General features: G+C 49.2%; 1 protein-coding gene across 5 annotated transcripts in view; it reads right to left on the reverse strand.

Annotated features, from left to right (window-relative positions):
- The window catches only part of LOC133278737 (plexin-A2), a 178,730-nt gene that overhangs the window by 5,743 nt on the left and 146,546 nt on the right, over nucleotides 1-26,441 (reverse strand). For all 5 annotated transcript variants that reach the window (XM_061471820.1, XM_061471817.1, XM_061471821.1 and 2 more), the window contains 8 exons: nucleotides 21,240-21,440; nucleotides 19,326-19,422; nucleotides 18,544-18,737; nucleotides 13,310-13,461; nucleotides 9,821-9,938; nucleotides 6,359-6,495; nucleotides 2,847-3,014; nucleotides 1,566-1,659 (listed from right to left, as the gene is read on the reverse strand). In XM_061471820.1, coding sequence (XP_061327804.1) covers nucleotides 1,566-1,659; nucleotides 2,847-3,014; nucleotides 6,359-6,495; nucleotides 9,821-9,938; nucleotides 13,310-13,461; nucleotides 18,544-18,737; nucleotides 19,326-19,422; nucleotides 21,240-21,440 — 1,161 coding nt within the window. The remainder of the gene's footprint in view (nucleotides 1-1,565; nucleotides 1,660-2,846; nucleotides 3,015-6,358; nucleotides 6,496-9,820; nucleotides 9,939-13,309; nucleotides 13,462-18,543; nucleotides 18,738-19,325; nucleotides 19,423-21,239; nucleotides 21,441-26,441) is intronic.

A 26,441-nucleotide genomic window follows, 5' to 3' on the forward strand; every position in this document is an offset into this window, starting at 1 on the left:
AGGAAGGTGATGCTTTGAAAGATGGCAGGGGAAACTTTACCTTGACCTGCACAACCATGTTCTGATTCCTTAAATACGCCCTGGAAAGCCCAGAGAAACAGACCCACAGCAAATACCTGCTTCCGGCTACAAACTGGTGATTAGAGGCAATTCCCAGCAAGGGAGAGGAATGACTGTCTGGCACTTGTGGGCTGGAGGTAACATGAAGGTCATCTCCTGCCAGGCTGAGGACACCCACAGCTTCTCCAGGCCTGGAAGCAGGGAACTGGCTGATTTATGAGGCTCTTGCCTTATAAAGCAGCAAGAGCCCAACCGTTTGGCCTCCCTCCATAAGTGGAAAATTTAATTTCACTCTATTTTGTGTCTTCAGGATTATTTTTGCAGCACTGTAACTGCAAGTGCTAGCAACAAAATTAGATGTCTCTTTAAAAAGAGCTCCAATGAAAAAGGTCTTCAGAGGGGAAGGGAGAAAGGGAATAGGAAAGACTGCTAAGTGATTTGCCCTTTCCAAGATAATACAGGTTCAGTGAGAAAGATCACTGCATAGAAACAGCGTATTGCAATTTTACTTGGTCAGAATAATTTCTGCAGGTTCTGGAGGTACAATCTGTATTTGTAGCATAAAAGGACGTTGCTTAGTTCCCACTTACCTAGGGATTCATTTCAGTTTCTTACCCTTGGACTGAAACAAAACAGACTGGGGAAGGAGGTGGCATTCCAGATCAAGCCCAAATTCTGCTATACCGACTCCTTGCTTTGGGAATATTAGAGTGATAAAAGGGAGGAAGGAAAAGAGCCTTAAAAATAACACCCAGCTTCACCAGAATACCCAGAGCCCCATGTCCAGCATCCTTCACATGGTGAGGTGGATACAGGGAAGCAGCCTCTGGCCTTACTGCAGTGACTGAGCTGCAAAAGCAGCCTGAAAGCTTCTTGTTCAGAAGTGGTTCCCTCTCTCCTCCCCTCCCTGGGCTGGTACAGGTTTGCTGGGCCCAGAGCTGTGGCAGTAGGAGGTTTATTTATAGAGAGGCAGCTAGGGAGAGACTAGTTAAACATAGCAGCCTCAGAGCTGGCAGGTCTCAGCGCCTACTCTGGGCTTTTACAGAAAGAGCAGGACTAAAATGGGAAGTGTGGAGCAGCTGGGAATGATGGAGGCAGCTACACGGGCTTCCCATCATAATGTGCCTGTAGACCTGAGCTAGGGACTGGAAATCAAAGGTGCTGGGGAGAGGAAAGGTTTCAGGGCCTCGGACAAAATGGGGAATTTCAGAGTGAAACTTTATCTGACCCAAGACAGAATTTGATGTGATTGAGATGATCCAGACTGGAGGCTTCCATTTCTAGCTTTGAAAACCCCTTGGCAGTTACTGTGCTGCTGAAGAAGTAATTTGTGTGTGTAAGAATCCCTCTTTCCAGCGTTCCCAGTTTCGGTAAATCTAGGGAAACAACCCCAAAGCAGCTTTACCATGGCAAGCCTCACCAGTAACCAGTGCATGTGTGCACCCAGGTGGGGAGAACCCATGCAAGGGATGCTCCCAGGCACCGTGCTGACAGCAGCTACTTACGTTGACAAACTCCTTCCCATTGTACTTGACGCGGATCCTTGGCTCTTGGATCACATCCAGGTTGGAGCCGGTAACAGTCAGAGGTGTGTGTCCGCTGTGGAGAACCAGGAGACACCTGATTAATGCTGTGGAGAGAGGCTCTGCTTGACAAGAAGGATGCTTGTTGATCTCAGAAAGATGTTTTCTGCAGACACTTCAGGCACCAGGAGACAGCATGGATTAATTCCCACTCCCTGAGTCACTGGGGAGGGGGGTCCAAAGTCAGCAAGATTTTATACTCGCAGCTTTCTCCCACCTAACAGCACTGCAAGGCAGCAGGATGAGAAATGGGACCAAAGAAATCAACTGAGCTGAGACTAAATATGTAAGACAATACATTAATCACAGTGGTTAATGATTTACATAGTGATGTTTTTAAGGAACACAATGAACGGTATGTGCAGTGAAGGAGCTGACATGCACTTGCATCTGGATTGCAGATGCAGCAAGTTGTCACACTTGGGAGGGGAGGGATGAAGAGCCCCAATGCCATGTGGGCCAGGTAGGACACAACCCCAGTTCTCCTACAGCCAGTGCCTCTGTGTAAAGTGTTTCACTTCTGGCTTCCTGAACCAGCCCACGAAACCCATCTCACCCCAGACCAGACGTTATCTTGAACTGGGGCTCAAAGCAAACACCTCAGAGCCTGCTGTGCCCTTCATTCAGGGGCAATTTTAAAAAACAGTTGGAATTTGAAATGAATTGCTATGTTTCAGCCTGTGTGAGCACAACCATTAAAGTAACCCCAGGGGATGAGGCTGGCATAGGGTTTTTAGCAGTGATGATGCCACAGTGAAGTGACAGCACCGGTCACTCTGTACCAAGCAGTGAATCTGGAATAAACACTATGTGTTGATTAGCATCAGCTTTTTCCTTTCTTGGTGCTTGCTGGTTTTGTTTTATTGCAGGACTATGAGAAGGAGCCTTTAATGAGCAATTGTGCACTTCTTCAGCAGATGGAAGTGATCTTGGCTTTATTCGTGCTCCCAGAATCTGTGGGCAGACTGCTGCTGTTGTAATTGCCTTGGTAATCGCAGCTACTTGATAGTAACTCTGGACCTGATTTTTGGTAACTGCAAATGCTGCACACGCACAGCCCTGACAAATCCAGGATGGGATGTGCATTTTCAAATTGACCCTCTTTTGACCTGGCAGATCACAGGCTGAGAGAGAAAACCCAGACCAGGCATGCTGGTTTACCCTCCTGCTTGCCAAGGAAATTATGTCAGAGCTTTTTGTTACCTGGCAATGCTCCACTCAGGTTCAATGTGCTGCACCTTTGGATCGTCAATGTACTCAAACAGCAAAGTCCTCTCCAGCTGAGCCCGGTCCACGCTGACAGAGACATGAACAGCCCCCAGGCCATGGGCTGATGGAGCTGACACGCAGACGATCTCGTTCATGGATCGCCTGTGCAAGAGAGAAGCCAGGGAAGCCTTAATGGGCAGTCACAGCATAAGGGCAGGAACCCCTTGGTCCTAGTGCTGACCTGCAGCTCACTAAAAGGCTGAGCCATCAGCCAGCCCTACACTCTGATACCTGAAAGGGGCTGAGCTCCTGAGATGGGCAGGAGAGGTTCACTGGCATGGAAAGGGACTCTGTCTGCCCACCAAAAGAGAAGCGCAGGCTCCCTGAAATTACTCTTTGTGCCAAACTGCAGCCTCCTGCATCCCTCTGTGAACCTGCTGCCTTCTGCTGGGCATGTGAAAACAGATGGCTGCTTTTGAAATGGGATGCATAAGCTCACTCAAAAGCTAAATTCTTCCCCTCCCACCCCACTGCATACATGGGCTCTTGTGAGCAGCATAATGGAGCACACGAAGCCCCTTGGGAAGGGCGATGCCACCGTCACCACTGCCTTCTGCCTTTGTGTCCCCATCAAAGCAGGGGTGACCTCGGCCTTGGCACTGGCTGGCTGGACACAACAGACCATCTGCTTTCAGTGAAGCCCCAGAGGTCAAGGCAGCAGAGAAGAGAGGAGCTGTCAAAGCACAAAGGCACTGGTGGGTGGATGGATGGAGGGATGGAGGGATAGATGGAGGGATGGAGGGAGGGAAGGATGGATGGGTGGATGAAGGGGAATGAGATCCAAGCAGCGATGCTCCCGCTGCTGGGACAGAGCTGCAAGGATCTGCACAGCTCTGTGGTGAGCCTGGACACTGCTCATACAAAACTGCTGGAGCAACATCCCTTGAAGGCCGGTGTCCTGTAGGGCCACCTGCGGGTTGTCCTGCCTGCCCAAACCTGCCTCTGGCTTGCCAGAAAGGCCATGCTGCTTCTGTGGCCCATTTAGTTTTTGCTTCTCACAGGGGAGAGGGCAGGCAGCTCTGCAGCACAGCATTCAAATCAAAACCTGGCACTACTTAATGTCCACTCTTCCCCATCCTCACCCTTAGAGGCTGCACAGCTCAAGAAGCATGAATATTGGAGGCCCAAGTGCAGCCGTGCCCCTGCTCTGCTTCCAGCAAGGCTCTGGTGTCTGTACCTGGGTAAGGGGATGCTCTGTGGGCCCCTTCCAAGGTCCCTCAGACACTCCCTAAGGAGTACAGGCACATCACTTGGCACTGGGCATTCCAAGGGGTATCTAACAGCAGGTACTGCAATATTCCCAGGGCACACCTTTGCACGCCCATCCACCATAACCCAGGGAACAGAAACAACTTCCTAAAATATCTCAAATAGATTGGACTGGACTATTTCTGTTGATGCAATTGTCTACCCCTTCCTGCTCTCCTCCTCCCCTCTGGTCTCATTCTTATTCTCCACCTAGGTTTCATTTAACCACAATGGCATCCTTGTCTGAGAAGTGCATTTCCCCACCCTCCTTGGTGCTTCTCTATGTGTTTCTGTGGTTGCTGAAGAGCTGCCTGCTTTCTGCCCAGCCCTGCTAGTCTACAGTGCCTGCTTAGCTCTGGCACAAGATCCAGAGCGACACCTCACTGCTGGCAGGGCTGCTCTCAGCTCTCTGTGATCAGTTAATTAGCTTTCCATGCTATTAGCATGTCGTCATGGTGAATCTACCCACTCCTCTGAGCAGAGAGGGGAGAATGGAGGAAGCTGTAATTAGAGTGAATCTCATTAGAAGCTGCTTCATCTAATCAGGCTCCCCCACACCCTCAAGTCCAGTTGAAGTTCATTGCCTCCAAACAGTCCAAGCAAAACAAAGTGCACAGCATGACCCCACATGAAGGATGGTGCCATTCATACACTGCCCTGGCTTTGTTTAAGTTTCTGCTTGCCTGCTGTAATTAGACCATACAGATTATTCACAATTCTTCCAGGTTTTGCAGGTCACTGTCTGCAGGTTGCCTGAATATAATCATATATTTAAGGGATTATACCACAGGGCTGATGCTGCTTGCAGGCCAGCTTCCAAGGCTGCTTCTGTCGGTGGGAACACTGTTACCCGCGTGCATCTGGGGCAGCAATCTGGCACCTTTGCTTTGGATGAGGGAAGAAATGTTGGTGCATTGGTTACAGTGAACTGATCTGCACTTGAAGACCTTGGGACGTCCTGAAGCACCACTCTAGGATGGATGCAGAATAAGCACTAATATCCCAACATGCTCCCACATCCCTGGCAGTGTTCAAGGCTATACTGGATGGGGCCTTGAGCGACCTCATCTAGTGGGAGCATCCCTGCCAGTGGCAGGCGGTTGGAACTGGATGATCTTAATGTCCTTTCCAACCAAAACCATTCTGTGATTGTATGATCTCGACATCCACAGCTCCCATAGTGAACCTCTCAGTCTTCCAGATAAGAAATTCACCTTCAGGGGTCTTTTCTTTCTGAGGAACTTCCATGGTTCCTCCTGGGAAGCCTGATCGGACAGTCCCTTTGCACATCACACCACTTTGCTTAGGCTCCCCACGCTCTGAAATGCACCCTGTCACCTTTGGGTTGGTACAGGGCATAGATGTGTATGCACACAGATGTACGATGCACGCAGATGTGCACGGCGTGTATCTTTTTTTAACTAAGCCCCAATAAAACCCATTAAACCCTGCAAATGTCAGCTCTCTGTTTACACTGCTGGCTAAAAGGCAAATTTGCCATAGAAATCCCTGAGGAGATGGATGGCTGTGAAAGTTTCTCAGCAAGAAGGTGTGTGCACATCCTCGCTTTGCTCTGCCACACAGAAGCCCACCCCTTGTTCTGACCATTTCTGGGAGGTTGAGGGATGTGCAGGTGGCTGCAATAAAAGTAATGCAAGTTGTTGATCTGTGAAAAGAGAAACCAGTTGTTCTTTATAAATGCTGCATGTTCTTCAGATTAACCAGGCTCAGGGCAGGTCCTGATCACCATTATAAACATTCTGAAATCGCAGTGATGTTCACTGAAGACGTTTGGACCAGTTAACATTGTAACAGCAGGAAATGTGAAATAATGGAAGCACTAATACTCATGCAGTCCCTCCCTTGCTAAGCAAGGCTCAGTCACAGTATGGCAAAGATGGTTTCAGGTAATAGGAAATGGGAGCCTTCAGGGGTTCCCACATGAGTTTTTTTGCCGTGGCTGCGTGTTCAGCTACAGGAGATACACTGTGCTGTAGCCCTGATAACCGGGATGCTGTGCCCCATCTCTGGCAGTGTTCAGGGCCGGGTTGGACGGGCCTTGGAGCAAGCTGCTCTAGTGGAAGGTGTTCCTGCCCATGGCAGGGGTTTGGACCTGGATGAGCTTTAAGGTCCCTTCCAACCCAACCCAGTCTGGGGTTCCAGGACACAGAATTCCATGACACGGCTCGATCCCTTACCCGTAGAATTCGCAGGTCTGGTTCCCCAGGAGCACTGACACGCGGCTGCCGGCTCCCAGGTAGTGCCCGGAGATGGTCACCATTGTCCCTCCCGACTCTGGACCACGACTTGGATTCAGGAAACTCACTGCTGGAGTCTGGAGAAACCAAAGGACAAACTCAGTGCTCTGAAGGAAGATGCTGTGAGTCCAGGGACCGCGCCAGACAAAGAAACATCCTCTCCAGAGTATCTTTATGCTCTGGCTGAGTGCAGGTATCATTTTTAGAATGGAAAAGCAAAAGAGAAGATGTGTCCTGGATATGTGACAAATCTCCTGCTACATTTTTGAACACAGCTCTGAAAGATAAAATGTGGTTCAACAAACTGAGTGTAAATTTAGCCTTGGCAAAATTAGGTATTTACCTTCAACTCAGTCTTTACACAAAGGTAAGCTGTTTGCACTGCAGTTTCAAAAGCTGTATATATCCCAAGCCTGGCAAACTGCCATGCTGGAAATCTGAACCTAAATATTTCAAGTTTGCCAATGTGGTAACGCATCAAAAAACCCCCCACCAGGGTCATGGGCAACACTACAGGCCTTTAACAAAAGGCAGCTCCAGCTTAACATGAACCCCCTGTGGTGGTATTGTAGGGGCAGAGCCTGTTTCCCATTGCTGATGGACAGACATCCTTAGCAAACTGGTGATGTTATTGCAGCAATGTCTTCATCCTACCTTGCACCGGGTGAGCTTTTATCCCTCTTCATAGAGTCTGCAGACAGCAGGCACCTTTCTATTTGTTTTCAATCAGTGGATATTACCAAATTGTTTTCCTAATGCTTCCGCATTCCCCTCCTTATGACTCTCATCTGCAAAGCCTGGCAGCCTCCCAGCTCTGCTCCCCTGGCACCACCTGCTTGGCAGCTCCCAGAGTTTGTCCTGTTTTCTTTACTGGTTTCACAATGCAACATGTGTTTTCTGGGTGCCACAGCATTTGCCAAAGCAGCTCAGGCCTGTTTGACCCTGACTCCTCAATAGACCAGAGAATAAAACATACAATTCACCCTGTTGCGGGCTATTATGGGATAATGGTGCAGGAGGGAAAGATTCATCTTTCAGCTGCTCATTGGCAGCTCCCAGTTCTTATTCTAGCTGGGGTCAAAGTCGACTCAATGATCCTTATGGGTCCCCTTCCAGCTGAGGATATTTGATGGTTACCTCGGCTAATGGCAATAGCAGACTATAGAATGGGGATAGCAATGGTTACACTGGGCAGGCTGGGGACCATTTCATACAACCAAGAGGAACAATTTCAAAATGCAAACACCACATTCAAAGGATGTTCCATGTACAATTCTGCATCAGAAACCTCCTTCAGCCTCCAGCCCAACGCTGGCAACTGTGCCCTAAAGTGAGTTGGGAGCAAGCTGCAATGCTGTGACACTGCAGGCAGAGAGCCCACCACAGCCTCCCTCCTCCTTCAGCCCCATCCTAAGGCTGGGTTGCAGCTGGCATTGGATGAGGGCCTGAGAGCTTAATAAAGATTTTCCATCTTCAGCTCTTGATTTGGTGATAATTATGACAGATTTACAGACCAAGACGGCTCCAAGCTTCCACCTCCCCAGATAAAATGGGTGTAATTCAGGTGACAGCATTGCTCCTGCACCATGTCAGGCTCCAGATGAGCTCATGAAGGTATAAACCCTCACGGGGTCAGAACAGAGCTCTGCTTTAAGGTACCAATCAATTTTACTACTGACTTTAACAGCATAAAGCAGCTGTAATGGAATCTGTGGCAGCACTAAAGAGAAAAATAAAGGCCAACTAACAAAAGGCAGTGATGTGCTGGAAGTTTTAGGTGCCTGAGAAAAAGAAACGATCTAATCAAGTAAGTGCTGGAAATCAGAAGCAATAATGCAAAGGATGATGGTGCTCAGCATATGTTACTGGGTTCCTGCAAGATACTCCTCCAAGATTCATCTCCACAATTACCTTCCGCTGGCTCCTGGTTATTATTTAACACAAAGCAAGAGAGATTCCTCCTTGTGTCACATGGGAACCTGCCTTTTGATAATGGGGGAACTGGGGACTATACTGGCACTGCCCTGTGATGATCAGAGCTTCTGGCATACTCGAGCAAAATGTGGTGGTATTTTGCACCCCTGCTATGTTGTGGAATAACTGAAACCCCAGGGGAGGGTGTGGGATACAACACTAATAGGGGGTGGCAGGGGTTAGCCTGGTTTATCTCTCCATTAGTTTACAGATTGTGGGCAATTGGGAAGTGCTGGCATTTCCCTGCATACAGATTCCACGGAGCACAGAATCAGTGTGGCAGGATGAAGCGCCCTGTTTAGGCAAAACTGGAGGTACGCGAAAGCTCAGCTGTACCTTTGTAGTTTATGAATCAAAAGGCTGCTAATTAAACAAGGGAAATAAATGACCCACTCAACCAATGGAAGCCACCAAGCCAAGAAGCAGGGAGAAAGCTTACACTGAACCAGCATCCTTGGAGGGGGGAAAACCAAAAAGCCCATAATAGTTGGATGCAGAATTACCCTTCCATCCAAAAGGGTAGAATTAAATCTAGAGACACAGAAACTAACTCAGATATAGTTTGTTTTCAGAGTTAAGTCTGTAGCAGTACCCGAGCTGCAGCAGATGGTCTCTAGTGCTTGCTGTCCTGTTTGTTTCTGGGTTCATGCAAAAAGGCATACTGGTGCCTGTATGTACACACAGGTCTGTATAAAAATGTCTTCAAAACCAGCAAGAAGCAGCACCCTGGATTTACTCCCATTAACTACGTACCAAGGTACCAACATCCCTTCATTGCAAACAGGAATATTTCCAGTGCTGACTCCAATTCCTTGACAATTCCTCATGCACAGAAAATCCCCAGGTACAGAGCAAAGTTATGGCTTTAAGCTGAAAAAGGCGAGATTCAGGTTAGATGTAAGGAAGAAATTCTTCCCTGTGAGGGTGCTGAGGCGCTGGCACAGGGTGCCCAGAGAAGCTGTGGCTGCCCCATCCCTGGCAGTGTTCAAGGCCAGGGTGGACACAGGGGCTTGGAGCAAACTGCTCCAGTGGAAGGGGTCCCTGCCCGTGGCAGGGGTTGGAGCTGGAGGAGCTTTGAGGTCCCTTCAACCCAAACCACTCTGGGATTCTATGATCTGTGTAAGGCTCCTGCCGGGAGTACACCAGTGCGCTTGCAAAGAGTGAGCCTAGAACTGTAGGGAAGTTTGTCAGTACTTTGGTGGTGCAAAGCTGAGACCAAAGCCAGTGGGAACCCTGGGTTTAGGTTCCCACCTAAATCCCGTGTATTCTGTAGACATTTACAGGCTGGGCTGCCAAAACTGTGCAGTGCCACAGGGAAGATGGCAATTCTGGGACTGCCTTCTGGTGTTGAACCCTATCCATTTGACCCAGCTGTTCCCATGGGACACACGTGCTGCCCTCACCCCCCCACCCTCATAGGACACTCACCACAAACATGTACTGCTGCGTGGACTTGGCTGTGAACTCTGGTTTGCACTCTCCGATGCACAGGAGCACTGGGCCGGAGCTGATCCCTGGAAGAGCCTGCCCCATTTCACAGACGATCCTGGAAGCAGAAAGGCCACAGGGACTCTTTGGCAGGAGATGCCAACAGTGCCCATGCAGGGCTGGCTTTCTTTTTCCTTCCCTTTCTTCCCCCTCTTCCTTAACTTTGGTATCTACCTCTTTGGGGGAAGTTAATTACTGAGTCTATTTTTACCCCATGTTATAATTTAAAGGGGAAAAAAAAAAATCAAAATTAGACATAATTATTACAAGCTGTAAACTCCAGAGCAAAGCAGAGCTCTAATGGCAATATATTAGCCAGCAGCAAAGCGAGTGCGAAGTCCTCAGAGTAACAGATGAGTTCATTAAGGGAACAGCTCACGCTGCAGTCTCCCAGTTAATCAAAAAAAGGAGAAACCTGCTTGGGAATGATAGAGACAGCCCTGGAGAGCAGCATTTGCTGGGGAGACACTGATCCGCTCCTCCCGTGGGCCAGCTCAGCCCTGTGGGCACTTAAGGACAGGGCGAGCTGCTGGGTTAACCCCAGCAGGCCAGGCTGGAAGATGAGGAAACAACTCATGGCCCTGTGGGTATGGTACATAACCCAGGGGATGTGTAACATTGACTGGAGACGAGACTGAGCGAATGCCTGTCAGGTTTGAGAGGGGTTTGCAAAGGGATGTCAGCTGGTGGGGCTCTCTAGCTGTACCTAAAGGGGATGGATGCTGCTCCTGCAGCAGCAGTGGGAAGACAAATCCAAGAGAATCCCGTTGGGCATTGGAAATCTGAGGACAGGAGCAACCTGCCTTGGGGCAGGGGAACGCAGGGATGAGACACTTGGTGTCTGGCCCTGACAGTGGGGTCAGAGGATGAGCCAGAGCATTGTTTGTCACATGAGGCTAAAGGCACCTCTGCAGAGCAGCAGGGAAACTGTTCACTCCTCTGCCAATGAAGTGCCAACACATACAAGGCTCCAATTTGTGGAGGCAGCATGTCAGCTGCCGTCAGCAGCACTGAATTAACTACAAATAACATAAAATAGACTAAAGGAAGAAAAATAACCTGCAGATGAGCATGCACAGGTGATGCCAGGAGGCCTAACAAAATACACACATGTAGTCAAGAGCTCTAATGTGAACGTCCTTATTGCTGCATATCAAAACGAGTTGCCTAGAGAGATGCTGCCTTTGGAGAACAGGAACTGAAGCGTCTCAGCTGCGTGCCTTCATCTGCCACGTGCTCCTCTCTCTGCCTTTGAGCCAGACATTGCCCGTGAACCTCTCTGCTATTTCATTGCTTCTCCTGCTGCAGCCTGGCAGGGTTGCTGTGCTGCCAGGCGGTGGGCTAGGATGGAGGGCTGGCATTTGAGAGCAATCATCTCTGCTCCTGCCAGCACATAGGCAAAGGAAGATGAAGTGATTCCTGACACCCCACAGGCAGGAGAGGAGAGTGAGGGTTTTCTCCCACAAGAAGCAAGGATACACCAAGTTCTATATAGGGAGGGAAACACTGAATATATCTACTGAATATGTAATATTCAACTGAAAGAGAGGAGATTTAGATTAGATCTTAGGAAGTTCTTCACTGAGGGTGCTGAGGCGCTGGCACAGGGTGCCCAGAGAAGCTGTGGCTGCCCCATCCCTGGCAGTGCTCAAGGCCAGGTTGGACACAGGGGCTTGGAGCAAGCTGCTCTAGTGGGAGGTGTCCCTGCCCGTGGCAGGGGTTGGAACTGGATAAGCTTTAAGGTCCCTTCCAACCCAAACTACTCTATGATTCTATGATTTGCCAGTAAAGCAGCTGCTGTACAGCACCAGCCATCATAATGGGGCACGGGGTGGGGCATGAGCTACCTGATACACCTGATCCCAATTCCTGATAAAAGCCAAATTCCCAGCAGGTACCTTGTTACAAAATGATGCATTCGGCAGAGCTGTAGGGTGCTGATTGCTGGGCTAAGTGGCCCTTTCACCAACATTAACCTAATTGCTGGCTGATAGATTGCGTGGCTGGAGCATATGGTGCGTCATTACAGTCTTGGAATTCAGTCTGCCCACAGAACCCTTAAGAGGGTCCTATTATCTGTTTTCATCTTTAAAAGACAGCTCTCCTGCTAATGCTTGCTGTTATCTGCCCAGGGTAAATGTTTTAATGATGTTAACAAACTTCGAAAGCTCAAGAGCCATAATTAGAGTCATGATTATAAAATCAGGGTTTCATACCATCAAAGGAGGATAATTTCATAATCTTCCATCCTTTATTTGAAAAATAAAACAAAACACTGCTCAGCAGAACAGCCCAATCCACTAGCAGTGACAGCACTGGTGGTGCAGTGGTTGGAGCTGTTCCTGCAATAACATCAGTGATGCTCTGCATGCCCATAGTGCCCTTCATAGTTGAGCTGCTGGAGCAAGTCCAGAGGAGGCCATGGAGATGTTCAGAGGGCAGGGAGGGACAGGCCAAGGGGAATGGCTTTAACCTGCCCCAGGGGAGACTGAGATGAGCTCTTAGGCAGAAGCTGTTCCCTGTGAGGGTGCTGAGGCGCTGGCACGGGGTGCCCAGAGAAGCTGTGGCTGCCCCATCCCTGGCAGTGTTCAAGGCCAGGTTGGACACAGGGGTTTGGAGCAAGCTGCTCCAGTGGAAGGGGTCCCTGCCTGTGGCAGGAGACTGGAACTGGATGAGATTTGAGGTTCCTTCCAACCCAAGCCATTCTATAAGACATCATGTATTGCTCCCCTCCTACTCTGCCCAGATCACCCTTAACACACCCCTGAGCACCCCCCTGGCAACAGCCCCAGGAGCACATGTCACTCCGGGAGGTTTGCTCGCCCATCCTCTCTTACAGTGCCTGTTCTCTAATTTTTGGTTGACGTTTTCCTTAGTGAAATAAATGAACTGACTCCAGTGGAGGCCCATTCAGATTAAGCGGCTGTCACCGCCTCGCCCGCCTAACAGATAGCTGTGTGCGGGCAGCAGCATCGCCTGCATTTCAAATACAGTGGGGAGCAGAAGGGGCAGAGCTCAGCATCAGCAGCAAGGTGCTCATCAGAAAAGTTGCTTAGCAAAGCAGGAATGCTGGTGTGGAAGGAAAAAAAACACTTAATGACAGCTTAAACGGCTGCTGGACACCCCCAGAGAGCATCCAAGCACCTCATTCCCTTCAGGTTGTTCAGCCTGGAGAAGAGAAGCTGAGTGGGTATCTCAGAGCAGCTTCCAGTATCTGAAGGGGGCCTGCAGGGATGCTGGAGAGGGACTCTTCAACTCTAGTGATAGGACAAGGGGTGATGGATTCAAACTTAAACAGGGAAGATTGAGGTTAGATGTAAGGAAGAGATTCTTCCCTGTGAGGGTGGGTTTGCTGGGGGTCAGGGAAGAGGCTTTGTGTGGGCTGGCCAGCCCTGGGGACCCACAGGTGGGGTCTATGAAGCCACTCACTGTTCGGCGACGATGTAGTGCTCGGGCAGCGGCGTGCACTGCACCCCGGCCACCTGCACCCCACGGGCGATCTCTGAGAAGTCCAGGCCCAGGTTCACACCACGGATGGTCACCCTCGTCCCTCCTTCTGGGGGGCCCGAGACCGTCAGGATCTAGAGGGAAACAGAACACAGGGATACTGAGCTGATGTCCAGACGTCTGCTCCACGGGCTGCTCAGGGATGCCGAGTGCTGCGACCTCCACCTCCTCCTGCTGCCCAACCCAGGACACTGCCACCTTCTCATGACTTCTCTGGATGTCTTTGAGAAGCCCAGTGATGCTGAAATCCACCTGTGCCATGCTCCAAAGGAGGACATCATGGTCCCTGAGCTGGCCGAGAGGCATGGGCAATGCTATCCCCCCCAGAAAGCCTTGCAGAAGGATGAGACTGACTTCTTTTATACACCCAGAATATGGTAAATTACCCTTCAGAAGTAGCCTGCTGCTTTGGAGATCTGTAACTCCTGCCTTGGCTGCTCCCTGAACGTTAATGTCACATTTTATTAGGGGGTTGGCACCTCAAGTGACTTAGAAATGTTAAAGTGTGAGGTGTGTACTTTAAAGCTGCCTGTTTATAGCCTGCCTCAGCCATAATCATCTCTGCTCCCATAGACTTTCATTAAGGACACTATCCTCTTCAATTAGGAGGATAAATTACAATGATGCAACGCCACAAAATTTGGACCCAAGACTGTCAAATAGTCATCCTTAATCTGCCACCGGTCCATCGTTTCTCTTGGGTGAGTTACCAGTATTCCCTGTGCTACAGCTGTTATCCATAAACAAACATAATCCACAGTAATGCAATTCAATTAATTTAATGGAGAAATCTTGTTCAGGCTTGTTTGTTCCGGCCCTGTCTTTGGCAAACGACTTGAGCTCTTCAAAATCTCTTCCTGAATGGGATTTGGCCACACATGCTGGGGTTCAGCCTGCTCCATACACCAAACATCAACCCCCCGCCTCCTTCCTTTGTGTAGACTCCAACTTCTACCTCCCTCTGCCCTCAACCACACGACTGAGGCTGCTGATTTATTCACCATACACTCTCTGTGGTGCTGCTGCTTTCTGTAACTCACACCACGTCACAGGTTTTGTACCATTTAGCTCCGTGAAGCTCTGTGTGCCCTTTAAAGACACTACAAAATCACATCGGATTGCATTACACCAAGTCCTGAAGGCCTGCACTGGTAATGGGAATTACCTGAGCTCGGCACTTCACGTACTTGACAGTTACAACTGTCCCTTGCAGCCCTAGAGTATGTTAAAATGCATTTGCTGGAGCACTTGCACTTGTGGTCTCATCACTGTTCAAAAGCAGTCCCAGTTTACCGTTTCCTGACCTCCCCACAGCCAGTGGAGCCTCCCCACACAAAGCAGAGCTCATGCTGTATTTTCAAGATGTCCTGACCTGGAAAATCCCCAATATGGAGCTCCCTCCACTCGACCTAGATTTTAGTGACCACTCATTGAACAGTTTTGAAGTAACTGTGCCACAAAGCAGCCCCAGGGTTAGAACAGATGCATTCGATTAATTACAGCTGGAGAGATTCAGTCAAAACCACAGAGAGAAGATAAGTCTTAAAGGTCCCATCACATCAAGCGCTGGTGACCCCTCCAAGCAGCATCCCTGGGTCACCTCCTCGTGTGGTGGCAAAGGCATCTCCAGCAAACCCAGCCCAGGGCTGCCCTAACCCCAGCCTGCCTGTCCTGGGAGCTGCAGGGCTGGCTGTGATCACGTTCCATATTCCTCACCCGAGACAGACAGGATTAGGAAGCAATATTCCCAAGTTTCAAGCACCAGACCTCACAGAGTGGCTTTCGCTCAGAGCTCTGGGGAGGGGCACAAGAAGCGGCAAAGAGCACCTAAGTTAAAGCCAAGGCCATCACCAGGAATTCCACACCTACTGTTCAGGGGTCTGCGCCTCTGCTGGGAGTGGGGTGTGGGAGGCAGGGACACTGCTTCTGCTGATGTCTGAGCAGGTCACCTCTCTCCTGAGCATCAGCCTCGCCTAGCATGAAACAAATCAGCAATCCACCACCCCTAACAAAGCACGGTCCTGCTGCTCAGGACCAGGGTTTCTCCAAGCGTGAAGAATTGGGTTACTCACAGAATGGATCCAAATACAGAGATGAAGTGGCTGGTGGCAGGAGCTTGGTTACCCTCACACTCTGCACTCACACCACGTAAGGGATGCAGATGCACCACTGCATTTCTGGTGTTCCTGCTTCTTTCTTGAAACCAAGGTAGGGATCCTGAGGATCCCTGAGGTTGGAATCCAAGCCATCCCAGGGATCCAGGAGCCCCAACACAGTGCTAGCACACTTCCCTCCCCAGCCTGCAGAAGACACTGGTATAACAATGCAGGCTAAATGATCTCAGCGTCATGGGTCAGCATTTATGACATAAAGCAATATTTAGCCTCCAGGAGAAGTCTGTGCACATCACAAGGAGACCTAGGGCTGGCTGTGAATCGGATGGGGTTTTCCTTCCGGAGCTTAAGGCAAGCCACGAGCCTAAGACCATTCTGCACAATAACCCCTAACATCTGTTGGGGTGCAAAGCAAGCACATGGCTTGCAGAATAAATGGCATAACCCCTGCCCCCTCCCAAAATGTCATCTACCTTCCTTCTGTCTTTTTTCATCCAGCTCTAAGCTAGCTGGGTCCCAGCTGATGAGCCCAGCAGGGAACCAGCACACAAGCACTGTCATCCCGACATGATCCCTTCTTGTCTCTGCTTTAGCTGATAGCACATTCAGAGCCTAATTGTTATCTCAGCAGAGCAACTCCATTATTCAGCCTGACACTGCCCCCCCTTCAGCTGTTTGTTGCACTGATGTTATATTAATGAGGCCTGCAAATAAATAAGTAGGAGATCAGAGTGCCTCTTGTTTACAAGAAAACGGGGGTTATTTACTTGTTGCTCAGACCACAGACCATGTGGAAGTTTTACACTGTTAGAGGGACACTGTGGGTGATGGCTGGGCCTCTCACTCAGAAACAGGACTGAACAGATCCTGCTGCTCATTTACTCATATGGCTATTCAAACAGAATCTTTTCTTACTAGTTATGCATCCCCCAAAGGCACTGGACATGGCAAACTGGTACCCAAAAGACTGAAACAACTCAGATGGCAGCAAAAACGACCCAACTGCAATGAAGGCTGTAAAGGTCTCATGGTCTCCAAGAGACCCCCAGGGGAAGAGGGCTAAGAGAAGTTAACCTGTGCTGCTGAAAGGTCTGTGTTTAGGAGTAAGAATTTTCAGCCCTCTCAGTGCCCTTCCCATCAGTGGATGTCAAAGCCCACAAAAAGGCCACTGCTTCCCTCTGCTCCTTTCCTCCTTTTTCTACAACAGTGAAAACTGAAAACTTGACTTTTCTTGAAGAATAAGTAAAAACAAAGCTGTAAATTCATACGGAGAAGGGCGGGAGATGGAGTTCAAGGAAAAATGCCAAATACTGTGTTCAAATCACACAGCTCAGAACGCTGCCAGTCAGCAGAGGCCATGGGATGATACATCCCCCTGAAACCTGTGTTTTCTATTGCTGACCCTCTCTGGGGGTCAATAGCCAATCTGGCAAGGAAAGCACAGATTTCCTACTTGAGTCCCACATCTCTGAATCCATTCAGAGCAATCTCCTGAGACTCAGAACATCCCCTGGCAAGGCACCCTGCGCTTCCTGCTTTGAAGGCTGACACACAGACCTGGTGATGGAGACAAGAAATCTGTAGCAGCAAAGCTTTGCTCTTTTCTCCTTGGACAGAGACCAAAAGCGTTGTTTTCGAGCTGGATGGTGATAAAACACTTGGTGGCAGCGCCATGCCTGCAGCCAACCTGGCAGAGCTTAGATGCAAGTCACTGGGTGGCTGGAGCAGTGCTTTTCCCCTTCTCTGCTTAGCTTAGGAGGGGTGAATAAATGACTTCTAAGACTTTGTCACTGTAACTGTCTGAATGGGTTATGGTGAAGAAAATCTCGGGCAGAGGCCGTTTTGCTTTCATCATATACCACAACCTTGTATAAGAAGAACAGCACTCAGATAAGGAACCTTTGGTTTCTGACTACTGGCAGGGCAAGGTGAATATCAAGGCAAGCCTGTAAGGCTCGTCTTATCTCTCTGTAAAGATAGCTATGACTTGCCAAACAAACCAACCCACCAAAGGAGAGTCTCAGCATTACTTAATGCTTTCATGTCTCTGCATGGTCAGAGCCACCTCTGCTCCTCTGCAGCCCCACAAGCTCCACTCTGCAGGACACAAAACGCAGCACAATACCTGCCCATTAAACATACAGGGTGGCTGGGGAGAAGGTCTAGGAAAGAGATACCAAAAGCTTGCTAATGTCCCTGGGGATGGATGGACCCTCCACAGCCACGTCCTCCTCCATGCCCAGCCCCGATATGGCCCCACCAGCCTCTGCGTTTTCCTCCCCTCCTCCATTAAAAGGAGGTTGATGCCTTCCTCCCAGGGGATGTGAGAATGAGTCACTTCAGCTAAGCTGGTGTAGAAACTGAGTTAGAGGGCAACTTCCATTTGTACTGGGGTCCTTATTCAGCTGGCAGAAACTTGTCTGCTACCCCACCACAAGCAGCAGTGCAACAGGTTACTTGGATCCAGCACCTTCTGCTCTTTTGGCCACACACTCAGGGCAAGGGAGGCATTTTAGGAGGAGTTAATTAAGTGAGAAACCAAAGTCTTCTTTCATCCCCACCTGAGTGTCACTCCTAATGGTAACGCTAACAGACTGAGCAGAGTTTTACTGGTAAAAATGCTCCTGGGAGACATTCTGCATCCCTCAGTGGTCTGAACAGAAACAGCAGAAGCATCAACTATAGACTAATTAGCTCCCTAGTTTAATTAGCATTCTTGCAACAGTCCGTAGCGGTCACCCCGATGCTGGTAGCATCACTGGCAAGTGACAGCTGCCTGTGGGGCAGTGGGCTGAGCATCCCAGCCACGTGCCTGGATCCGCACATTAATTTCATGGGAAGCAGTAGAGTGTTTTATTCCTTGTTCTTCAGCACCGGATGGACAAAGGAGGAGACAGACACTAATCCATTCTGTCTGGAGCAAAGAGAATCATGGAACGGTTTGGGTTGAAGGGACCTTAAAGCTCGTCCACTTCCACCTGCCACTAGAGCAGCTTGCTCCAACCCAGCCTCGGACTGGAGAAGGACCAGAGATGCTCTTACCTCGGTGATGCGAGGGTTGGAGCACTTGACGTTCCTGCTGGACCAGTCGAGCCAGGGCTGTGCAGAGGGCGCGCTGCAGTGCGGCCGCAGCGTGCACTTGGCCTCGCCGCTGCACCAGCCGCACTCGAACTTGGGGTCGGCTTTGAGGCAGAGCCCGCAGCTCTCGCGCTGGGCTGCGCACTTGTAGAGGTGCACTGCGGGGAAGAGGGGACGGGCACTGAGTGCAAAGTCAAGAACTGAAGGAGTCACAGGGACTGCAGCTGCTCCTGCACTTAGCAAGCAAAGGCATTTGGTGAGTTTTCATAGAATCATGGAACGGTTTCAGTTGGGAGGGATCTTAAAGACCATCTGGTTCCAACCTTCCAGGGACACCTTCCACTGGAACAGGCTGCTCCAAGTCCAACCTGGCCTTTAACACTGCCAGGGATAGGGCAGCCACAGCTTCTCTGAGCAACCTTTTCCATTGTCTCACCATATTCCCATCAGGAAGAATGTTTTCCTAATATCTAAATCTAATATCCTTCCATATCTAATATCCTTTGGCTTAGCAAGCTGCAGACTGGACTTGCACATGTGGTTCCCACAGCCAAGGCTGTATCAGTGGCACTTAGTGAGCACCACTATCAGTGGAGCAAAGTGAGTTTGCTCTTACCCACAGCAAGATCCACCAGGACCACAATGCCTCTGATGGCAGCTAAAGCTGCTCTGCCCCAACAGCCACACTCCAGCCCCATCACCACCCTCCTTCCCATGTCTTGAAAGCCAACTCAAGCAGACATTACCTTTCAGATTCTCCGGGTTGTCAATAACAAAGTTCCCATTCCAAACCACAGCAAAGTCCACTGCTAAGTTGCTGATGTCCATCCCATCATAGAGATACTGGAGGAGAAGGTTGAGAATGAAATGGTTGGAGAATGCACCAGAGGCAATAAGAGGAAAAGAATTCTTTTTTAAAGAAACCATTATTCTTTGCCCAAAACCTGCTGATGTCTGAACCACCAAACTTCTACACTTCATCTCCAGGGTTCTGCTTTGACTTCCTCTTCCTCACCAGGAAGAGATAATTAAATCACATCTAGTCCTTGTGAGAGGTAATAGATTAATTATTCCACGCACAGTGGTTGCTCTTGTCACTCAGTCTCCACCTTATCAATACAGCCCCTCCAGTTAATCACAGTGGAAGAACTGCTGCCTTTGGGCTATCTTCTCACACAATCACCATGCACCCTAGTGTGACTGGGAGCTCCAAAATTGCACTGCAATGTTCTGCCTGATGAAATAGTTGAGAAAAGACAGATGGTGCAGAGAGGTCCTTTCCCAATCTCTGCTTCAGCCCAGTCTAGGGTAGCACCAGATCGAATTATTCACCTTCGCATGGACATCCTGGGGGCTGTGGCTGAGGGAATCTGGATGCTTTAGGTGAATTCCCAGGGGAATCTGAAATTCCCATTCTCACAATGAGCACCAATGAGGCTTTTTTTTCTGTTATTCTCTTTCAGCAAACCCAGAGCTGCTAAAGAGACTTAAAAAGAGGAGTGAACATTCCTACCTCTTTGGAATGAGGGAATGATGATAAAACCAAAGCAGATTACTTTGACTGTCCCCTGTGCAGTAGTTGTACAGCTTTAACTTCTACATTCAGTTGTACTGATTCACCTGGCCTGGGCTGTAATGAGTTGGTGTGAAACTAGGTCTTCTGCACAAGTGGTAAGTTGTGAGTACCGCATGGCCTTTACATACTCCACCTACCACTTCCTATTAGCCTAACAGGAATAAAAGTGCTTCTCTAATGTTTATAAATCTCTTTGGATAGGAAAAGTACTCTATAGTATTAATACATTTATTACCTACCAAGCTGCAAGGCCCAAAGATGGCCAATGATATATAAATATCCAGTGAAATTGTTAAAAATTCAAAACTTCATTAACAATTTAAGACCATCTGCACTGAATATTCAAGTGGACCCTGTTCTGCTGCCTAAACCAAACTGAACGTGCCCTCTTTGCCCATGGACATCATGGGAAAGGAGAGGAAGGACCGCACTCTTCCCTTGCAGTCCTCCAGCTGGAGTGTGCCACATGAGACCAAACATGGGCTGCATTTGCCATTCACATTTTGCCATCCCTGAGTACCTGCCATGGTGACTTTGGGTGTTCTGGGTTAAAATGTGCCAGGTCCACTGGCTTGGCTAAGCCCCAGGCTATGGAGGAGAGCCACCCTCCCCTGCCTGCTTCCCCAGCGGCATCATTCAGGTGATTTCCCTCTCTCTGCTGCGCTGTGCTCTCTCCCCCAGCAATTTTCCTTTCCCCCTCCTTCCCTGCACCATGCTGCTTTTCAGCATTACTGCATTCATGCAGCTACTGTGCCCTGGAATTACGACAGCTCCCCGATAAAGGGTCTGTGATTCGCCTTATCTCCCCCATGTGAATTAGCCTGCCTTAACACCTTTGGTTGCATTCCCTCCTCCTCCTCTTTGCTGACCCCCCTCAGTCAGACAGGGAACTGCCAGATAAAGGATCTTCTCCGAGCTGGTGCTATAATGAAACACCTCACATGGCCGCGGCAGGTTCCCGCCAGGGATTCAGGATTAGTTTAACTCCAGGATTAGTTTAACTCCAGATTTTCCACTCTCCCCGTGGCTGAGCCCATGCCCTTCGCATCTGACACCCGGTTTGGGGAGCCTGCTGGTCCCTCACCGAGCTGTTCTGGCACTGGACACTGGAGCTGTTGAAGCGCAGGGCAGGCACGCGGTGGATCACACCTTGGATGCTGAGGACACACTCGTACCCACGCTGGCCAGACTGGGGCTGGGGCAGGTTTCTTGCCTTCAGCGTGATGGGTTTCACCTCTCCCACTGGGATCAGGATCTCCTCTGTGGGGAAGAGCTGGGGACAGTCCTAGTGGGGTAATGAAAGAGAAGAAAAGGTTACAGCAGTAATGGTGACCTCCAGTTCCGGCCAGGTCTTGGTCCCTGCTCTGATGGCCAGGGCTGATGTCCCAGCACATCCTCGGTGCACAGCACGGGCCACTTCTCAGTCCACCGATGCAGCTGCAGGTTAAGTGCAGAAATCGTAGAATCACAGCCTACTTTGGGTTGAAAGGACCTTAAACTTCACGCAGCTCCAGTCCTCTGCCACAGGCAGGGACCCCTTCCACTAGAGCAGCTTGCTCCAAGCCCCTGTGTCCAACCTGGCCTTGAGCACTGCCAGGGATGGGGCAGCCACAGCTTCTCTGGGCACCCTGTGCCAGCGCCTCAGCACCCTCACAGGGAAGAGCTTCTTTCTTACATCCAACCTAAATCTCCACTGTTTAAGTTTGAACCCCTTGCCCCTTGTCCTATCACTACACTCCCTGATGAAGATTCCCCCCTCAGTCTCCCTGTGTTGAGGCTGACACTGATTTTCTCACCACAGAAGGAACGCTGCTATTCAGGGAATCCATGGAAGGCACTCCCCCTGCTCTGAGCTTGCCGTGGGTTTTATCTGCAGAGACACACGCTCTCACTCTGCCCTCCTGCAGCAGTGGCCGTGTGTTATCAGCTGCTCCAGCTCTGCCTGAGCCCCACTGCTCCAGGAGGGCAGTGGGCTGCTCTCAGTCCCTGGGCTGCTTCTAATCCCATTTCATCCTTACACCCTTCGGCTATGCGCAGCATGGGATGTGCTTCCCTCTCGCTACCAGGTACTGTTCTCCTCTGTGTTATCTGAGTAAAATGCCTCCAAGTGTGCCATTAATTTCTGGGGTGATGTTAATTTCTGCTCTATCTGCTCTCATCCCCTGCCATGTTCCGACACCTCTGAAACATCCCACCAGCTCACTGCGATGCTCCTGCCTGCAGCTCACAGCTGGAACTCGATGAGCTTTAAGGTCCAAACCAGTTTAACCCTAACCAGTCTGTGATTCTGAGACTTAAGCCTCCACCTCCTGGGACACAGGCACCCCAAGCTGTATGCATCAGCAAGAGCAAACCCAGACTGCTGGCCTGCACAGCCCCATGGGCAGGAGGAAGGTGATGTCCCAGCCAAGCTCAATGACTCAAACCAGCACACACCAGCTCCTGCTGCAGATCAAAGTCTTTCTGCACCTCCAGGATGCAATCAGGAGCTGCTCCAATAATGCATTTTCCAAGTCAAATGCAAACTGGGAAGTGTATTCCAGCCACAGCCTCACAGAACTATCAATCACCCTGCCAGGCCAGAGCAAAGGCATTTCAGGAGACAACCAGGAAAAGGGAGGGATGTTGAGCTCCAGGAGCAGGCAGAGGCTGCTCAGCAGGATCCTGGAGGAGGAGAAGGGAGGCAGCGGGGCTAAGACGAAACAGTACATAGGTATTTCATTTCACTTCATTCACTTCACATAAAGAATGGGACTTCATCCTTGATGATCATTCTATAAACAAGTTAAAGCTCAGGAGTTCAGAGCTCAATGCAGTGAAGGAATGTGTAAGGATAGTTCCCCAATCCCTGAAAACAGCCTGGTTTTTGGGTACAAAAAATACCACAAAACTAGAAGCAGTCTTTAAGTGTTCCATTGAAAACCATATGAAAATATTTCAAACATCTGTGTGATTGCAGTAAAGGAGCAAAGAAAAGAGCAAAATGATGCTGCCTCCGAAACTACGTATTCTGAAGACTAAGCACAGCAATTAAAACATTAAGTACACAGAAGTGATTTGCTTCACTTCTGCCACTGTCTGTCCAAAATCATGCAACTGTAAATTAATAACAAGTTTTAATATTGCAGGAGATTTTGCTATGCAAGATGCTGTCTGCAAAATAAAAGGACACTCTCCCTGCAATCATCATTCCACAGATGAGCAGATCTCCAGGTCCCCATGAGCATGAACTAGGTCATAGAACCACATGCTGGTTTGCATTGGAAGGGACCTTAAAACTCATCCAGTTCAACCCCCCTGCCATGGGCAGGGACCCCTTCCACTGGAGCAGCTTGCTCCAAGCCCCTGTGTCCAACCTGGCCTCCAACACTGCCAGGGATGGGGCAGCCACAGCTGGGATGAACAGCAAAGCAAGACCTGTCAGTGCCTGATAACTGTACAACATTCCTCCCATGAGATCTCAATATCCTCAACATTATCTCTTCATAGCACACCAGAAGATACAGGTTTTTCTCAATTTACATACCCAGAACTGCAGCACACAGAGAACAAAGGCTCTGACCATCAGAAGTATTTACATATGGTTTAGCTCTAATTTGCTTTGATCTAACGGAACTAGATACCTAAGTACCTGTAAGCATCTGACACTGAAGGATTAATCCCAAACTGAAGTATAAAAATGGACTGACATCTCCCTTCCCTCTCCCAAATCCCACACTGGCATCCCAAGGCCCTTGCCACCCTGCCAAGCGATTCAAGTCAATCACCCAGATGCCAGCACAAAGAGAGCCATCACCATCCTCCCCGGGCTCCCACCAGCACTGCCTATGCAGGGAGAAAATCCCCGCTTCCCACTAACGACCGTGACACACGCCAAGCCACGTTCCCTTCCCAGCTCCCAGCCAGGCCGATGGGATGCTGTTTCACTACTGGCTCAGGCAAGTACTAAATGAGAACCAGATGCTACTCCAGTTTGGAGAAGGCAGGAGCTGGAACCGCTGCCTCATAAACCCTTTTAGTGGCACTTTGCCTTCTATATTTTTGATTTTATTCCTAACAGGGACTTTCACGGATTAACAGCCAAGAGCAAGTTTAAACTCCAATGTCCAGAAAGCAGCTATGCTGGGAAGGGGAAAAAAAGCCCTTTTTTGCACTGGAGCAGGTTTACAGGCTGGAAGGGACTGCCACTGTGCTGCTTGGCTCAGAGGTTCCTGCAGACCCTGCTTATCATGGATCTAACCCTCAGCTCAGCCTTTGCACCACCAACCAGCAAACTCCTAGGATTCATGGAGGCTTCCATCCATCCTGAGCGGACTTTGCATGTACATTCTAGGATGCACCACACACCTGTACCTCCTCCTGCTTTAGATCCGGCTGCATTTAAGGGTTTGCATTTAACCTCAAAGTCATATCCAGGACCAACAGGAGACAGATTGGCCCCCAGCCCTGTGCAAAGCCCATCTTTGGGAGAAAAGGCATAAAGACAACCTGCAGCCCCAGAATCGTTTAGCACATCATGATTGGAAACAAAAAACCTTCAGTCTCACCACTAGTGGGAGAACCTCAGTGCACAGTCCTGAAAATAATGAATATGTTATGGACCATTATCCTTCCTGGCCACTGCCATTCGTGAGCCGACTGCTAAAGAAATGCTTCTTTCTTTAGAGACATGGGAGAGGACTTACATTTGAAATCTGCTCTCTAGAGCTAAAATGCTGGTAGCAAAAATTGCTCTGCCATCATCAGAGGTGCGTAGGACATAACAGATACTTTTCCCTTTGTTTTTCAGTGGGAAAAAAAAATCTTACACTGGGATTCTGGTGAAGAAGAGGCATACACGGGGTGCACAGTGCTGGGAAGCACCAGGGAGGCAGCTCCTGTTTGTAGAGCTTCATTCTGCACTTCCCCGCACCAGGAAGAGCTGAGCATCCAGAAAATACAGAAAAAGGGATACTGCAGCCAGAATATGCAATTTGTTCCCTGATCAGTTTACTTTGTTTTTTAATTCATGAGAAGCAAAGCCTGCAGTGAGTTAGAAAGGCCATTACCGCCTCCTCTTGCTAAACAAACACATCCTGAATCCTCTCATTATCCTGCTTGACTTCTGTGCACCAGAATAAACACAAATCTGCTGGAGAAAGACAAGCGTCTGACGCAGGAGTGGCACAGACTCTGCCTATGAAGTATCACTGCACACCATTTACAAAGGCATTTTATGCTTCTTCAACACGTTTTAGCCTCAAAGATTCCCAGGTCTATAAATATCTTAAAGCCCCCCTCAATACGCATGGCTCGGGAGTAGGACACAGCACCCATGGTTAGTATTTGTATTTAAAGCAGAGCAGTTTTAGTAGGTCAAATATTGTTCTTATTTGAATAAAAAATGCCTAGAAATGGGATTTAGCCCAAATAGAAGAAAATATACTGTTTTCATACTTTTCATCTTCAAAAACCCAGCTCTCCACATATGTTAACTTGCTACACATACTTGAAAGTTATAAACATAAATGAATCTGGCACATGAATGTAAACCTCTGGCTCCCAGCTGTGCTCCCAGTGATGCAAATTACAGACCCTGTCACTCAGGGAAACACATTATTCTTCATTTATGCTACTGGAAAGGAGAGTAGACCTTGCTCCTTAGAAACCAGACATGAAAAGAAAGGCAACTCCTACCCAGTGCCCTTCTGTCCTGAGCTCTGTGCTGTACACGCGTTGTAACCCATTCATGGATGAAGTACTGTGATGTTTTTGTTACCATTGGTACTATATGGTACTTTGTCAGACAATCACATCCCTCCAGAAGTTAGGTGCGACCCAGCAAAGTCAGCTGCTGACTCTGGTGGACTTGGATGTGGCTCCGAGTTGTCTCTTAATTACCACAGTTCCCATTTAGATATTCAACAATGTGGATTAGGAAAACAGGTATAAAGAAGTTTGATTTTGGTTTAAAGGCACATCAAGCAGCTCTTGGCATCTAAGGGCACAGCCAGAGGCCAAGGTGTTGCTCTGAAAGGATTGAGAATTTAAAGGAGTCTGCACTCAGTGGACATGAAAGAGGGACAGGATCCCACATTCAGGGTAACTAACAGGATGCACATGGTTCTGGGCTCCACTAGGATGGGCTGTGAGGATGTTTATGTATCTACATTCCTCTTTTATACATTTTAAAAGAGACATTTTACAGCCTCACACACATTAACCCAGGCACCTCAGACACATTAAAACATCACTATCACAGGCCTGATCCAAAGCTCTGTGAAGTGAAACAGGCAGTGCTACACAC

The sequence above is a fragment of the Pezoporus flaviventris genome, unplaced genomic scaffold (assembly GCF_033815535.1).
Source record: "Pezoporus flaviventris isolate CSIRO_AGI_PZ_B2104156 unplaced genomic scaffold, CSIRO_AGI_Pfla_v1 ptg000069l, whole genome shotgun sequence".
Lineage (NCBI taxonomy): Eukaryota > Metazoa > Chordata > Aves > Psittaciformes > Psittacidae > Pezoporus > Pezoporus flaviventris.